At 37.7% G+C, this 17,025-nt stretch overlaps 2 protein-coding genes across 3 annotated transcripts in view; one reads left to right on the plus strand and one right to left on the minus strand.

Moving 5' to 3' along the window:
* The first annotated feature begins 3,161 nt into the window (after nucleotides 1-3,161).
* Nucleotides 3,162-6,007, plus strand: LOC148041835 (aquaporin NIP1-1-like). Its single transcript, XM_087688767.1, has 5 exons — nucleotides 3,162-3,537; nucleotides 4,091-4,315; nucleotides 4,430-4,624; nucleotides 5,316-5,377; nucleotides 5,611-6,007. The coding sequence occupies exons 1-5, from the start codon at nucleotides 3,457-3,459 to the stop codon at nucleotides 5,795-5,797; spliced, it is 750 nt and encodes a 249-aa protein (XP_087544893.1). The 5' UTR covers nucleotides 3,162-3,456; the 3' UTR covers nucleotides 5,798-6,007.
* A 6,261-nt stretch (nucleotides 6,008-12,268) lies between these two features.
* The window catches only part of LOC148041836 (uncharacterized), a 102,797-nt gene continuing 98,040 nt past the window's right edge, over nucleotides 12,269-17,025 (minus strand). For both annotated transcript variants that reach the window (XM_087688775.1, XM_087688772.1), the window contains exons 12-13: nucleotides 13,556-13,630; nucleotides 12,269-12,551 (exon numbers count right to left, since the gene is read on the minus strand). In XM_087688775.1, coding sequence (XP_087544901.1) covers nucleotides 12,414-12,551; nucleotides 13,556-13,630 — 213 coding nt within the window. In that variant the 3' untranslated portion in view covers nucleotides 12,269-12,413. The remainder of the gene's footprint in view (nucleotides 12,552-13,555; nucleotides 13,631-17,025) is intronic.

A 17,025-nucleotide genomic window follows, 5' to 3' on the forward strand; every position in this document is an offset into this window, starting at 1 on the left:
AAGAGCTTTCTTTCTTAGACTAATGCAAGTTTTATTAGTAGAGTTTGTTTTTGTTTTGTAGGCATAGTTGTCAAGGTAAGTATAGTCTATTTTCAACCAATGTTCCTTTACTGAAGGCAAAAATTATTCTACTCTTGATTGTTTGTAGTTCTAGCATTGGTTGGGGCCTTCGAATTGCATTGGAGCACTTTATCTTTCTCACCCTAATACCTGATTAGTATGGAGCAATAATCCATGAGAATAGCATTACCCTCCTTGTCATAGATTACATATGGGTTCGAGTATTCCTATTCTTTGGTCAGCTCCTCTAAAGTTGGTAGCACTAGTTGCAAAGGCTTAGGGTTGTTTTGTGCCCTATTTTATTATGGATATGGATTGTTGTTCTTGAAAGGGGTTGTGTAGAACAAGCATTTCGGTACTCGATAGCAGGAAATTTTGTCTCCAATACATCTACAACTCATACAAATTCAAGGAGGTCTAGAACATGTAGATGGGAAGTGGTCATCCCCAAATTGCACATTATGAATGTTTTGCCAATACAACCATGGTTGCTTTAAGGTATTAGTGAGTCTAACTAGTTTAGCCTAGTGTTGTTTAAATGATATGAGGAGATCCTATACTACATGAAGCTTTGCAGTGCTTCTTGATAATGTGGTGTCACTTTTAAACCTAATCTTTTTGCCTTGATTCCTTTCTCTATATAAGTCATCAATGCACATGGCCTTGTTCAAGTATAACGTGCCCGACTAAGAGCCCTCAATGGTATGATTTAGTGGTCCATCAATAGATATTTCCTAAGCAATGCCACTCAATACTCCTTACAATAACATGGAGTTTGTCATCTAGGCTCTCTCCAGTTCACTTGGCAATGAAAGGTTCTAACCATAAGCCATAAGGATAGACTTGAATTTGAATTTCTAATTTGACGCTTAGGTCACATAGTATTAGCTTTAACTAGCATTGGTCCTTGAGCCACTTCATTTGCAAGTCAACTCAAACCAAAGTAGATCAATGTCCCACTTGGTTCATAGTGCAAGAAACGAGGGGGAGTAAAGTAATATGTGTCAATCCCTCTGCTCGTAAGGTATAGTCTCGACTTTGGTCTGCTAAAATGGCATTGATCTTGATCTAAGAAAACACACCAGGTAGTCACCCATTTGCCCACTTTCTAAATCTAGTGCCTTGAAGAAAAACTCTTGGCTTACTGAGACCACCCATGTGTAGGACGGCGGATCTGTTGAAGATCTCACCCTCCCACTTTCCTTGAGGGCATGTTTTAGTTACTTAATTATCTTAACATGTTTGACATGCAAAGATAGCTTCATTAATTAGCCATTAACATTGGTTCCTTCACATAATTTATTATCACAAACATAAAGACAATGTTAAACAATCCTTTGAAAGTAGTTGCAAAACAATATCTTTATCTTGTACCTTCTCCAAGATGCGATGCCACCGTGGCATTTGGTCCCTTAATCCAGGACTCTTGTCCAAATCTCAGGCACATGATCCACCAATCTACCCTTGTCTAGCATCAAGGCCTTCTAAGAAGTCCATCTTAGGCTCATATCGGTTAGGCTAGTCCTCAATACACCTGAGGGATTTATGGCCAAAGCCCCCCTCGCACCCTTGTTGCCTCCTAGCCTAATGTCCTTCACACTTTCTTCCTCTTATTGTTGCAAGTTCATGAGTCATACAACAAAATTGTCCCCAAATCTGGATTTTGTGAATTTCATGAGATAAACAAGTTCTTGAGATTAGAGAACCGGGCTTTGTCATTTGTATTATCCATGTGAACCATGTTCTTCCTTTCTTGCTCAAACAAATTTCAAACAAAGTCCAATGCCTGAGCTTTCATGTTGTGGCAATGAAGTTGTGTGCCTCACACACCTGCTCAAATTGCTCTATGAAGCTATAGGGGTTGTCCCTTGCTCTATACTTTTCTATTTGCTTTGACCAAGGGAATCTTTACTTAGTCCTTGGAACTTGGTGCCATGCAGCCAACAGTGAGTTGGTGACATGTGTTTTGATATTGAGGGCATATGAATTATCTAATAATCTCCGATGTACTAAATTAGTTACTAAGTCAATAGATAATCCAACGACATTTGCGTTTTGCAAGAGTTTTCTTATATCGTCCACATCTTGGTATATATCTTCCGTCTCACATTGAGCGGCTATGGTCAAGTCTAGCAACTTCTCTGATGTACTAAATTAGCTTACTGAGTTAAAAGATGAGCGGGTGTTGTCTCACTTTGCCCGAGAGGACAGAGGAGCAAGGGACCTCCTTTGGCGAGCTTTGCTACAACTGCACTTTTGACGAAAAGAGCTACACCCTCGGACATCTATATACCTGTGCATCACAAGAATAGCAACATTTGAGCTAAAGAACATGGTTAACCACGGTAATCGAGTTTCATATCTAGTGGAGCTCTTGAGATTTGAGACCTTCATGAGGTTGACGAGTGGAGTCCTCGAACAATGATAGGGTGATGCGGGTGGATGAGGAATGTGGACTTGAGGTGGCGATGGGTTCTGAGAATTAGGCAGGTGGACATGAGAATGGAATGTTGGCAAGTGCGTGCAGGCGATGGGTTCTGAGAAGATAAATGTGGCCATGGATCACAATCAATATTGCATGCGAGCACGGAGGTGGCAAATGGCGTAGGTGGAGACTGGACTTTGGAGAGGTAGCTTTTAGCTTGGATCAGCTTAAATGGCAAATGGGGTCGGGTGGATCATGGATTGCATGTGATTGTGATCGAAGAAGAGGCAAGAGAATCAGAGAAGCTTGAGCCATTCATGTCAATTGAAGCGGCTTATGTGCTTTCAATAGCCAAAAAAGGAGAAAAATGGAGAGGTTGCCATGTAAGAGCGGCATACTATTTTGGAGGCTCGGTAGACTTCAACCCACAAGGAACGATCGATGTTGGTTGATATTACCTAGAATATGGGATAAAGAAGGGGCGTGCATGAACGTGTGAAGCTGCGTCTGCACGCAGCAATCGTGACTAATACAGAGATGTAACTGATATACATCACACTCTTTCTCTCTCTCTCTCTCTCTCTCTCTCTCTCTCACTCTCTCTCTCTCGCGCGCGCGCGCGCTGTGTCTGCCCCTCTGCGGTGCGGGCCGCGATTATAAACCCAGACGAGCGATCCCACGTTTCGGGAATCTTCTTCACCTACCTTTGGTTGGCGGCTGAATATGCCCGCTTGGGGGACTTTCTGACAGTATCTTTCTTCTTCTTCTTCTTCTTCTTCCTTCTTCTTCTTCTTCAGCTTGTTCTTGTGCTGACATCACACCAACCGTCTGCGATCTCTCGCTTGATCGAGTTGATTTCTTAGCAGCACATGCAGGTGTTTCTGATCGATTGAGCTGAACATTGGTGATCCTCATACACGCGTGCACCCTCTCGTAGACACTAGCGTACACATACATAAACAGTAGCGCCTATGGCGCAGGCCGATAGCGCCCAACAAAAGCCACCGTCATGCAGAGAGCGCCTTCAAAGTGCCATCCCTCTCCTCAGAATGGTATATATATATATATATATTGTATTTAGTATCATACCATACTAATAACAATATTATGAAATAACCACCTAGTATTTCCTCAAGCACATCTTCAAATTTTTACTGCTGAAAAAAACGAAAATATGCATATTTTTAGACTGTCCAAATGACAAATCCACATATTTTGGTTCTTTTTCAAAATTTGGTGCTTCCAATTCCGCCTTGGATAAATTTGAAAATGTATAGACTTTTAGATTATCCAAATGACAATTCCACTTTTTTCTTGGAAATTTTATTTGACATTATTTTCTGTATTTTGAGATTTTTCGTATGTGGATAATTTACTATTTTTGAAAAGTGAATGTGAGTGAAGTCAAAACCTTACGAGTTCAAGATTTTTGTAAAAGCCAAAAAATCTTGTTTTACTATAAGAATTTATGAGACAAAAATTAGTAGGCCAATTGATTAGTCCAATACACTTATTGATTGATCTCAATACATGATAAGTTCAATAATCTACAAAAATAAGTAGGAACCCCATTATATCTAATAAGAGCCTTTTGCAACTTGGCAGATTGGTGCAGAGTGTATTGGAAGCTTCTTTCTTATGTTCTTTCTATGTGGTGTAACAATGGGCAACCAAATCAGTCATGGCAACATGGATTATCTAGCAAGTGGAATTGCCGCTGCATGTGGCATAACTATTATCATCTTTACTTTTGGGCACATATCAGGAGCCCATGTGAACCCAGCTATTACCATTGGCTTTGCAAGTGTTGGAAAGTTTCCTTGGCTTTATGTAGGGTCTTTGAAATTTTCCCTACTTCTATATTGCAAAATGATTGTATATAGGTGATTCAAATCATACTAGATTTCGCTCTACTAAAACCATGCTTATTGTTTGACAATGTAGGTTCCATGGTACTCTATTAGCCAACTTGTGGGTGGAATCCTAGGGTGTCTAATAGGAAGAGCGCTCTATGGAGTTGACTTGCGTGTTACTTTAAGCGTACCACCCACAGGAGATTTTCGAGCTTTTTGTATGGAGTACATGATTGCATTGAGTTTTATGGCATTAGCATGTTCAGTTGCAAGCAATGCTCAAGTTGTAAGTTTGTGAACCAAAACTTTTTGTTGTATTCATTCCAAGCAATCCCCAATAGCCCATCATTAAAGATTGCTCACAAACTTAGATCACTCATACACCGAATTCATATACCTTAACTCCATGCCATAGATTTGAGCCTCATGAATCTTTATTTTCATTTTAAAAAATGCGATGTATTTCTATTGGTTGATTGGATTCACCCCAATTTCTTTAGCTAAAATATTAATTAGACCTACATGTCAAATCCAAGTATCTCACCCTTCATTGATTGGACTTGGTAGCTTATCCAACTCACTCACATGAACTACTAGTTGAGCCAGCACTTATTGGAATTAATAATATTTCTTTTCAAAATTGAAAATTTGCATCAAACTTGAGTTTGTGTGTGCATGTAACCATGAAGTTTCTAGTAATCCAAAATTCACATTTTCATGGAGCACATCTTCCTTTATATATTACATAAGGCTCTTTTTCTTTTGGCTACACATGCTACTCTCACTACAGCATCTTTAAATAGACAAGCTCTAAGAGGTTTTAGAACCAAATCTTAAGTTGCAGGCTAAAAGTTGTCAATATTACTTCTTCAATTCCATCATCATTTGAAAATTAGAATATTTGCTAGAACAAGTCATTTGTTTCTTTTTATATAAACATGAAGTTGTATAAATTCTTGGGTGCTTTTGCCTTGTAGACAGGCTTGCACGCTTCAATACCTGTTGCTGCATCCATAATATTGAATATTGTGATAGCTGGGTAAATGCTAAACCTTTCATTTTGTATTTAAATTCATAATGCTATCTTAGTATTGTAGTATCTTTATCAAGTCATTTGGTACACCTTGACTACTAAAAAGCTACTATTAGATTTAAACAAGGGGTGCACAAACAATTACATTGCTTAATAACTATTTCAAAATATATAGGCTACAAGGGTGTACCTTCTAATGCTAAGTTCATAACATCTTCTTTCATGTTTCATGTTTCTAGGCCCATATCTGGAGCATCCATGAATCCTATGAGGGCATTAGCACCTGCAATTGTCATTGGAAATTACAATCATGTTTGGATTTCACCAATTGCATCTCCACTTGGCACAATTTCTGGTGCATGGCTACACAAGGTGCTAACCATGTCCACACAAACTAGACAAGCTACTAACCACGCAATCATCTAACATACCATTCGTTGGTAGTGCATTGCCAAACAATAAAAGTGACATTCAATATCTAACATACCATTTGTTGGAAGTGCATCCTGAGAGAATTGAAGTGATATTCACCAAAAAAAGGGGTGGTCACTCGTCAAAATGGCATTTTAGTCCAACTTGTAATTCAAAATTCAAAATTAATCAATAGAGTGGCATTATATTATATATTATACATTATATGCATTTGTACTCCTTGCATGCCATTAATAGGAGTTTAAAACATAAAGATCCTCGAAGTATACGATCAATGTTACATCGGGAGCTCTTCAACTCTAAAAAGAATTAGCATCCTAGGTTCTAAAATTATATTTATGTATGCACCACATTACTGGTTACTTGTTTTCTAGTTTACTCCTACAACTATGCTTTAGCAGTATGAATGTGTAGCAACATGACTAAGTCCAAAATGTATTAGTCTATAAAATGAATTACATATCAAGATGTAAAATAGGTGAAACTCATGCATGTGTTGATTTTGTCCCTACTCAATATTATTTATTTCATAAGGCTTGTAGATACATTCTATTCCCTCAAATATAAAGAACATGTTCTATACATTTGCCACCTAGCTCTCTAGCTAATCATGAGCATCTCTGATTGAAGGAGCTACCATATGCCTAGCTTGTTTCATTGGAAAGGGCGATAATGATCCTTCTTTGATCTTCAACAAGAATAGGTATGGGGTGACTCCTAGGAGCTCATCGTGATCCCATTATTACATGGGAGTAACATGTGTTTCTCCATAGTTGAAAAATAGCCATGTGAAAGGTGCATGCAATCCCACTCTAACCATGCAATCATATGATAGTCATGAATTGGTTGCCTCTTACAGGGTAATCTTATTATGCGAACAATACTACATGGAAATAACAAGAGTTTTCCACAATAGAAAGAGGTAAACACACTTGTTTGTTGGTTATTTAGTTAATAGAGAATGAGCCATTGTCATTAGCTAGATGTGCAACATTACTTCCTTACATTGAACTCTTTAAGATGAAAGGTCCCTTTGATGAGACCAAGATCCTCCATTCATTATGAGAGAAGCGTTGAAATCCCTCACGAGTCAAGTTATCCTCCTAGACATTTGTCACCATGAGATCTCTCATGAGTCATGCCCTCCTCGTATAGATTGATCCTTACCTTTGAGAGAGAATATAGGAGTCATTATAATCCTTCATATTGCTCCATACTAAAAAAATGTGTGATTGAAGGAACAAAATTTTGTAATAATAATACTATGTTTCTCTTACTTCTATTTGTGTTGGCAGTTGTTAACTAGTAAAACACAATCAAAAAGTTGAGGCTTCTTTACACTTTGAAAAAAGAAAAAGTAGTTGTTAATCTAGTATACATTGTCTTGTGAATTTATGCAAAATTTTATAGATGTGGAGAAAATTTCAATCACTCATCATCATCCATATAAATAAATCCACATCACATTTGTTAAATCATCAATTGCTTTTAGTCGTCACAAGAGAAAGTTGTTGAAGATAGGTTGGAAGTCCAAATCAAGTGCAAAGAGGACTAATCAAGGGTGCCAAAACTTTATTATCTAAGTTGCGTTAAAAAATAAATTTCCAAGTTGTGTTTGAAATTAAAGAGCTTAATATATTATTTTAGGCACCATTCATCAATAAGGTACTCATGTAATATTTCCTACCCTTCACTTATGGGTGAAAGACACCTTCATTTTCTAAATATTTAATACAACTATGCTCATTCCCATACAAAGTGTTAATTAGTGTGAGGCTAGATTAGAAGATCCATTATAGATGCAAGGATTGTAGGTAATTTTTATTTGCTTCTATATGAATGGTGTCCACAAAGAGCTAGCATATGCAATCCTCTATCTCAACTCTCAGGATGATAGTGCAGCGTATGCAGATGCAAGGACTTGCCATAACACTTGGACTCCTTGTCTCCTCACCTTCCTCCATGTATTTGCCACCTTGATTTTTAGTTTTATCTGTTGGCTAAGTGGATGACCTTGCTATGAGGTCCCTATGATGGTTGTAGTTGTTGCTACTTCTTCAGGGTTGGTGATTGGTTATGTGCAATGATTTAATGGAGAGTTATCTCCACCAATGCTTGAGTGAGAGATGGTGAGGGACCTACACTTGAGGGCTATGCATGACCATAGAAGTAGGAGAGAGGTGATACACCACTATGTATGTGTGTGTGTGTGTGTGTGTGTGTGTGTGTGTGTGTGTGTGTGTGTGTGTGTGTGTGTGTGTGTGTGTGTGTGTGTGTGTGTGTGTGTGTGTGTGTGTGTGTGTGTGTGTGTGTGTGTGTGTGTGTGTGTGTGTGTGTGTGTGTGTGTGTGTGTGTGTGTGTGTGTGTGTGTGTGTGTGTGTGTGTGTGTGTGTGTGTGTGTGTGTGTGTGTGTAGAGAGAGAGAGAGAGAGAGAAAACAAATGTGAGAGAGTGGGATGCTCTTTAGAGAAAATTTATTTGGAGGTTTTGGACATTGCATACCTCAAAAACCTCTTATTAATACATAGGATAGATGATAGATTTACTAGCTACTACTTGACTTATAGACACAACTTCCCTAAGCTTGTCTTGGACTTGAGCTTGTGGAAACTCATTAACCATGGGCCATACATGTGACCTATGTCCCAACACAAGACAAACTTGTAGATCTTTTCACAAAGGCTTTGCCTTGTGAGAAGTTCAACGCTTTCCCAAAGCTTTGGGCTTGCTCTCCTTTTTGGATTGTATCTAGTCCACTAAGCTTGGCACTTTCCCATCCATGACTGCCACCTCTTGTTCAACATATTAGTTTGAGGGTGGATTTGTTACCATAGTTTGGTAATGATGTGTGTGAATGCACTTAGGACTATTGAAGCACTTTTTTCCCTCTCTTGGCTTTCCCCCCCTCGGCCTTGTATATATGCCTACTCACTTTAGGCCATACGAAGTCTTGTAAATTTTCTCTATTGACACCTCTCAATACACTTTGAGTTGTCTCTTTGAAGCTTCTTCTTTTGAAATCTCTATATGCCCATTCTTGCAACCCTAAATCTAGCAATTCCTTCCCCTCTTTCTTACAACCATATCACTTCCACCATTGTCCATTTTTAGGGAAAGTTAATTTTTTTAGACATTGAATCAAGCATGTCAATATCATCATAGCATCCACCTTTGGACATTATGGGTTGTTGCATCATGGGCTCCATCCACATTCTTGGTTGGATGGTTGACCTAACATCAACTTCAATTCCTAGGCATCCTCAAGTCAACCACCCTCTTAATTGTAGAGATACCAGTAAAGTCCCAAGAATAATAGTGGATATGCAAGGATGTGTGGATTCTAAGACACTTTTGGGATGCCCTTGGCCCAATCAAGGAAAAAGTAGTCAAAAGTGGGATAAAAATTAGATGACCATATGATCAGGCAATCAAAAGGCTTAAATTTTCATGGATGAGTTTACATCAACCCTAGCATAGGAGATTGACTTGAGATTTAAAAAAACCATCAACATGGTGGATGGTGTGGAAGATAATGAGGAGAGAATCTTCCAAACAATAGGATGATTAGGTTAAGGCATGGAGCAATGTGCCTTAACATCTAAATAACTCATAACATTGATAATTGGATCTTTCATTTCCACTATTTTGACCCTACTCATAGAATGCATTGGAACTATATGCTTGTTGGCATTTTTCTTCTAGTTTTACGAGCCTGAATTTATAGTCTTCAATAATTTTATCTACCAATATTTCTCCATGTCATACAAAAGTAGCACATTTTAGATTGGTTAGGCACACAAATAACTTAGTCACACATGCAAGAGTCTCACCACCATGTGTCACATAGATGTTGGATGGGCTTTCATGATGTTTGTGAATGTATGACACAATGGGATCACAGTGTTACTAGTGAGGAAGTTCGAGTTGCATATTTTGATAATTATAATAACAAAAAATTATATTGTGAATTTTGTGTAGCAAATCTAACACCATTTATAAAAATAATTAAAAATCATGTTGTGAAATTTGTCTCAAATCTAAACCATTTTTTCAAAGTTGTATATTCAAGATCCAATTGATTTGAAAAATTGCACCTAGCATAATAGAGACTGAGCACTATGAAGAGTGTCAAATTTTTTAGACGAGAGTCTTTGCTTTTCTTGTAGAATTGTGGGGTTCCCAAATCAATTCGTCTTCTACTCTCCACTACCCTCGGGGAAGTTACTATATGTATATCCTCTACATCACCCTCTACATCACGTGCGTTTAAGGTCTATTTATAAATATCCTTATCTATGAATTTTTCTTGAATAAAAAATAACCCTTTTCTATTCAATATATAAATAACCCCTTATATTACACCCTTCTATATGTAAAAATATATATAAAAATGATATTTTAAAAATACCTTATTTTTAACCCATGTGATGCACACATATATTCATGAGTAACTTACCTGAGCCACTACCATGGGTAGTTTTCTCTTAGAAGATGTGTTGGAACCCTCATCACAACTCTCTAAATCCTTCTTTTTTTTTGCCTTCTTATTCCAATGTGTGAGTCTGAAATGATCCAAAGACTAAATTTCTGTAGGGGCTTATGCAATAATATCATATAGGATAGTGGTGACTAGATTGATTGTAGCCATGGACATTCGAAGATCGCGATTCAAACCCCAAATAAAGAATGACTTTAAGATATCCTAGGCAAGTCATTCACTTAAAGGAATTCCTTGTATTAGAGTATAGAATGTTTTAGCATAGCTCTCATCTCAAGCTCTCTACCATTTCTAGGATGGACTTTCCTTGAGAAAGAGCTATTTTCACTGGCAAATAATCCATAATTAATTCACAAGGCACCAAGCAAGCCAAGTTGGACTTTTGCCAAGTGAAGTAGACTGAAAGCTAGCTTCCTCTTAACAACATTCTCTAAGCCACCCTTATTGGGTTAATGAACATTATTTTTAGTGCTAAATATGGGGATCAAGGCCATTATCCCTTATTGCTACAAAATTTGGGATATCTGACCTAGACATTAACTATGCAATTTGGTGTGGGATTAGGCAAAAGCTAGCAAGGAACGCTAGTAAATGTCTTGTTGACCTTTCCTATACTACTACTCGATGCTTAATTTATTGTTGCTTGGATTCACCATCTTCTTTTTCTAAAATGCATACCTTGGGTTTTAGTGGCCACTATCCATAATCTTGGTGCTTCAATATTTGTCCAAATATATTGAAATCATAAACAAAAATTATTGAAAAATATCAATTACATTGCATTGCAAAGAGAAGGGGGCATTTTTAAGCCATATCACAAAACTGCACAAACACCTACTCCCCCTTGTGATGAAAGTGATTTTGTGATGATATTCTAGATTCGTATAAACTTGATTGTAATCCTTCAATCCATCTAGAAAGAATTCCATCTTCTTGCATGTGATGTCATCTACATAATAGAGAATAAACTACAAAGATCTTGTTGGACTTAAAATATCAATAATCCACTCCTCGAGAGCTTTGATTGATATATAGGATAATAAGGTTTGGATGTGAAGAGCAAAAGATGTTGAAAAAATGACTCAAAAAGTACCATAACAAATGTTTTTAAGGCAAGATTAGAATGCCTAGCATAACTTTAGCATATGACCTAGATATTTATTGAACTCAGGAAATTTAGAATGTATTTCTTGAGAGTTATCCAATGATATGTCATATGATAGGGTCCAATGTAAGATTGATAGAAGTCAATTTGCTATGTATTTTTCCAAGGAGTTGATAACATGGCTCTTCTTATAGGGCCCAAGATTAAGTTTTAAAAAAGGCTACTATATGATAAAATATTATCACATGTGAATAAAATGTGCTAATCATGTATACTTTCTTTTTGTCTTTTTCTAACCAAATCCTTCAGTTATACAGTTAACAAGTTTGGTTTTCCATGAAGCTTACATTGTGCATTAGTAGGCAGGTTCTAAAATTGTACATTTATATAGACATAACTGAATTAGGCTAGTTTGTGACACCATTGCCATTGAATCTCATATAATTTCTCATACTCTCAATAAGTAAAAACCTTATGGCCATATTCTTCAAGAACCTTTTTTTTTTTAAGACAACTTCTAACAATAAAACACATGTACACGCGTGCACACATGTGCATTGCATATACACAAACACATGCACACTCGCACATAAAGATTGACTATGCACTTGAATGCCACCTAAGAGTGCCATTCTATGGTAGAAATTTGCATTCAATGAGCAATTTACATATTTTTAACGTACTAATGTGAATTTGCCTAGCATGCTATGCATACTAGTATCTGGATAAAGGTTTCTTTGAAAAGAACATATTAAAAATTAACATGTAAATCAAAGATGTGAATTGTGGATAGTGGCAATGTAAGCATATGAACATTCGTAAGAGAATGAATGTAACATATATATAGTATGTGATCACTCATCCAATAACATGAGTCTATTTGGATTTCAAATGCAACCATATGAGTTTATTTGAAAGATTTAACATAAGCTAGAAGGAAAGAAAACAATGAATTTTCCTTTGCCATAACATTGAATTACAAATGCTATCACTTCATGATGAACAACACTAGTCATCACTAAAAGTGGAAGTCAAAGCCAATGGATTTTCTTGGCTTGTTTTTTTCATGACAACTATCTCCTTCACAATAAAAGCTAATATAGCCTTTGCAATATGAGTATGGTTATTGCCATGTATGCCAATTTCCTGATTCAAACATGAAAACCAAATGCGAATAGTTAATTGACACAGTTATTATTCATTGATAACTTATTTGACTTATACATTAGACATCTTAAGAAAAATAGGCACAATGTATGCCTTCCAAACCACAAAGCTTTATCTCACCAGAAACAATACATTCTCATTGTTGAAGACTTAAGACAAACTCTTAGGATTGCGAGTTCAATGTCGAGCTTAAGATGCACTATCTTTGTAAAAAGCATGGCCATCTTGAGGAGAATGAAAACTTGGAATGCTCTCATGGATTGCAAGTTCAATTGCAAGCTTAAGAGTGCTATCATTATAGAAAACATGGTCACCTTGAGGAGAATGAAGACTTGGATACATACTTATGGATTGCAAGCTCTTATGCAAATTTGAATGTGCTATTAGTGTAGAAAACATGCTCACCTTAAGGAAAAGTCCTATAGTGAAGCCAAAGAAAAAGCAAAGCATGTTGAAGGTGCTAATGTGGTAGAAAACACATCTATAGGGAACATCATTGGTAAATTGGTATTCAAATTATGTCTTATTGTTTCATGACATCGAATGGCTATGGCCATGGTTTCAATACAATCCACATGGTGCATATGCTCATAGTTTCTAATGGTTTCATGGAAATCCACTCTCTAATGATGTCTACAATGGTACATTCTCCATTTAAACCTATTATGTTTGATGCATCAAAGATAAATTGACAAGCAGTTGTTCATACATAGATTTGAAAGCACATAGTTAAAATATTTCCATAAACAAATGGTTTTGAGTATCCAAAAGAGAGGTAAGTTACTTATAAAATGCAATTTATAAAGTAATCAACCATTTTGAAATGAATAAGATATCATTATTTTTTAATTTGAAGCCTATATGTGCCTTTAGTTCCTTTATAGGTTTACTTAAATTACTTGAATTTCCTACTTCTTGATAAGGAGAACATGCTTAAGTTCAGTACAACTCTACAAAGAGCATCAAAGAGAAGATTACAATACCTCATGCTTGATTCCAATTGTGCTAGCACCTTCTAAGATGTAAAAGATCAAATCCTCTGGATCGGCACCTTTGCACTATAGAAACATAATGCACTTTAGAATTAACGTGTACTTTATCTCCAACATGACACTCTTCCTATATTTGAAAAATAATGTGAGCAATTACAAAAAGATAATGTACATAAAAATTAACAAACTGTAGTTTATCTCCAACATGACACCCTTCTTTTATTTTAAAAATAATGTGAGTCATTACGAAGATGTGATGCATTGTGATTAAAACCATGATAATCATGACATCTTTTTTCTAAATACAAACAATTACTGTATTGATATTTCTATCAGAGTATTTTACAACTGCATCATATGTGATGCTACTAGGGTGTAAACAAAGTGAGGTCCCATAGACATTAGACCGTTGCTTTCGCGAGGAGCTTATATCCCACTTTAAAGACATGTTCCTTTTTCCTCGACCTCCTAAATTGTGCAAGCACCACCCTCACAATGCATCAAAAAACTTTGTATCTAACCCTAAATCTCTTGGCAAATGCTAGAACATTCACATTGGCCCAAATGGCTCTAATGGATATTGCCCTAATTATATTCTAAATCTTCATCGTTTCTTCATCAATTTTGCCTCTATTTCCAAATAATGTGGTTTTCATCTTAGTGATTGCATTGAGCCACACTACTACCACCCAATCCCTAGTTTTCTTCCAAATTGTTGCATAGCACAATAGTGCTAAGGCATGTGGGGGATAGTCTCTCAGGCTTTGAAACACATTGCACACTATGGATAAACCTTCATTAACTTGCATAGCCTATCTTTTGTGCTTAGTTTCTTTGTATAGACCTTCCACAACAATGTGTTCAATTTATTGGAGGGAGGATCTAAATTGAAGTGAGGACAACTCCATACCTTCCTAGTCCTATGATGCTAGACCTTCCAATGCTCTCTAGGAAAGAAATAGAGATTTCCACTCCATTTGAAGCTTAAGAAAATTGTCATTCTTCCTTGGTTCCAAGTCTTTCCTTCCCTTTGCCAAGGATACCTTCTTTCCCTTGGAAGTCACTAATGACTTGAATGGTTTCTTTCCGTACAGCCTCTTGATGCCATCCAATCTTCTTTCCTATCAACAAATATCTCTCTTCGCCATTCTGTTTCTTTTTCATTGAGCGGATACTATCACATATCTCTTCCACTCTTAACCCCAATGCAAAGAAAGCAAAAAGAAAATTAAAAAAAATAGGGCAAAGTGAAAAAGTACAAAAGAGAAAAGATGCATTTTAAATATTAAAGTACGATCTAAATCCTTGTAAAAGAGCGGCACGCTCCTTGCTGTGCAATTTGTAATTGTAGATGGACATGAGTGAAGGCACAATGGAAATAGGAAGGGAATTGAAAAAGATGACCTAGGCTAAAATAGCTAGACATGTAAAAAAGGGATGGGTGCCCAAAGGGGATTAGGATTATGTATAAAAAGGCAAAAAGTGAATGAAGAAGCTCATTCTTATGTGTCACCAAAACTAGCTCTCCTCTTCATCATCATCTTCTTCTTTTTGCTTGAGGATTGTTTTGAATAACAAGGAATTCACGCAAGATGAGATGAGATAAACGAACCCACTAGTAGAAGACCCTAGACATCGAATAGTAGCCAAGGACACCAATCACCGAATACTGAGAGGCTTGAATGGTCAAGCTACTTTGGGAGCAATAGCGACAAGCACAATTAGGGGAGCAACTCTACCCGATTTGATTAATCTTATAGACATCCTAGTTGCCCAAGAAACTGACAATATGTCAGGAACTAGCGCCAACTCAAAAAATGATGAGCTTGACTTGGGAAAATTCCCAATCGACATCCAACACAACTAATGACCCGCTGTGGCTAGCAAACCAAAATGGAGCATCACAATAGACTAGCCAAGGATATCATAGCTGATCTAGAGGAGGATAGAAGGTTAGCAAGGAAAGCACTATTAAGCATAGCTGCCTATCACCAAGAGCAACAAGCTTAAAAGTTGAGGCAAGACATAGAAATGCATGAAGTCCAACGCATTTTAGTGCTCACCAACCAAAATAGGACAGGACCAAATGTTGAGAGGGAGAGAGCACTAGAAGCCGACCTTTTGAGCGAGCTTCTTACAAAGCGACTCTTAGACAACATGGCTAGAAAGCAGAGCAGAGCGGCCTTAGCAACTTTGTTGCTAGTAGGAGTAGGAATCACCCCGAATTCTAGGAGCCAAACCAAGATACTTGTGGTTGCCAAGCAACTCCACAAGTATCAACCCAACAATGACCCATATAGCTTTGTGGAGCCGTTTGAGCAAGTATGTGAGGCTAGTGGTGTCACAGACCTTGCTCAATGCGCACAAGCTTTTGGACTTTGCCTAGGAGACCAAGGATAGACATGATACACTAGTCTAGACAATGCCGAACATAATAACTTCAATAACCTCAAGAGTCTCTTCGTCAAGAGATTCTCTGAGGTGGGATACTCTGACAACCTCATTGTTAGGTTGATGAATGTTAGTCAAAAGGACAAGGAGAATATCTGAGACTATGTCACCCACATGCAGAATCTCTTTAAGAGAATCCTAGCCACAGAATGACCTAGTGAACGAGTGGTTTCCACTCTATTCATAAGCGGGATCCAAAGTGAATAGCTTTACGAGGCCTTGGTAAGCAACTCAACACTGCAAAGGGATGTGCTGGCTAGGATCTTCGAAGAAGCTATACGAGCGGATGATCTACTCAAGGAGAGGAGCTCGAGACCCACAACCCGAGACAGCACTACCTCTAAAATCTTAGAAAGAGCTACGACCGTTAGTGAAAAATCTAGCCAAAGCACCCAAGACAAGGGAAAGAGTGTTGACTAGGGCCAAGAGTTGGCGGACATGAAGCTAGAGTTGGCTAAGCTGCAAGAGATGGTGAGAAGGCTCGCACGACCTCACGTGCAATGCATACATTGCGAGCAAACCACCTTCGACCGAGTGCATGGTTCCTGGATCTAGACCTTATGCCAATTGCAGTAGGTTTGGCCATGATGCAATGCATTGCCAATTACCAAGGCGATTGCCATACTCATAGTCATACAATTAGCCTTACTACCTAGAGAGTAGACCGCCATATTTCGGAAGGGGAGCTCCATTAGCTCCCGCAACACCCAATTATTCAAAGCTAGCTATTCCTAGGATGGACATGAATCCCACAGGGATACCTAGACCACCTAGACCCATCGTGACCTATCCACCAAGCAACACTCTGATACATTACATAGAGGAGCCGAACGAGGACGAAGCATATGTGAACCCTTATGTCTCGTATGACGAAGAGGGTAATCCCATCTTGATGGATTTCAAACCAGTGTTGATGATGGCATTGGGTAGGGGAAGAGGTAGAGGACTGGGAGGATAGAATTAGGAACCCATCGCATGCTGGACTTGCGGCCACCCAAGACACATATCAT

The sequence above is a fragment of the Lygodium microphyllum genome, chromosome 1, assembly GCF_053477565.2.
Source record: "Lygodium microphyllum isolate KBCC chromosome 1, Lygodium_microphyllum_v1.1.10, whole genome shotgun sequence".
NCBI lineage: Eukaryota > Viridiplantae > Streptophyta > Polypodiopsida > Schizaeales > Lygodiaceae > Lygodium > Lygodium microphyllum.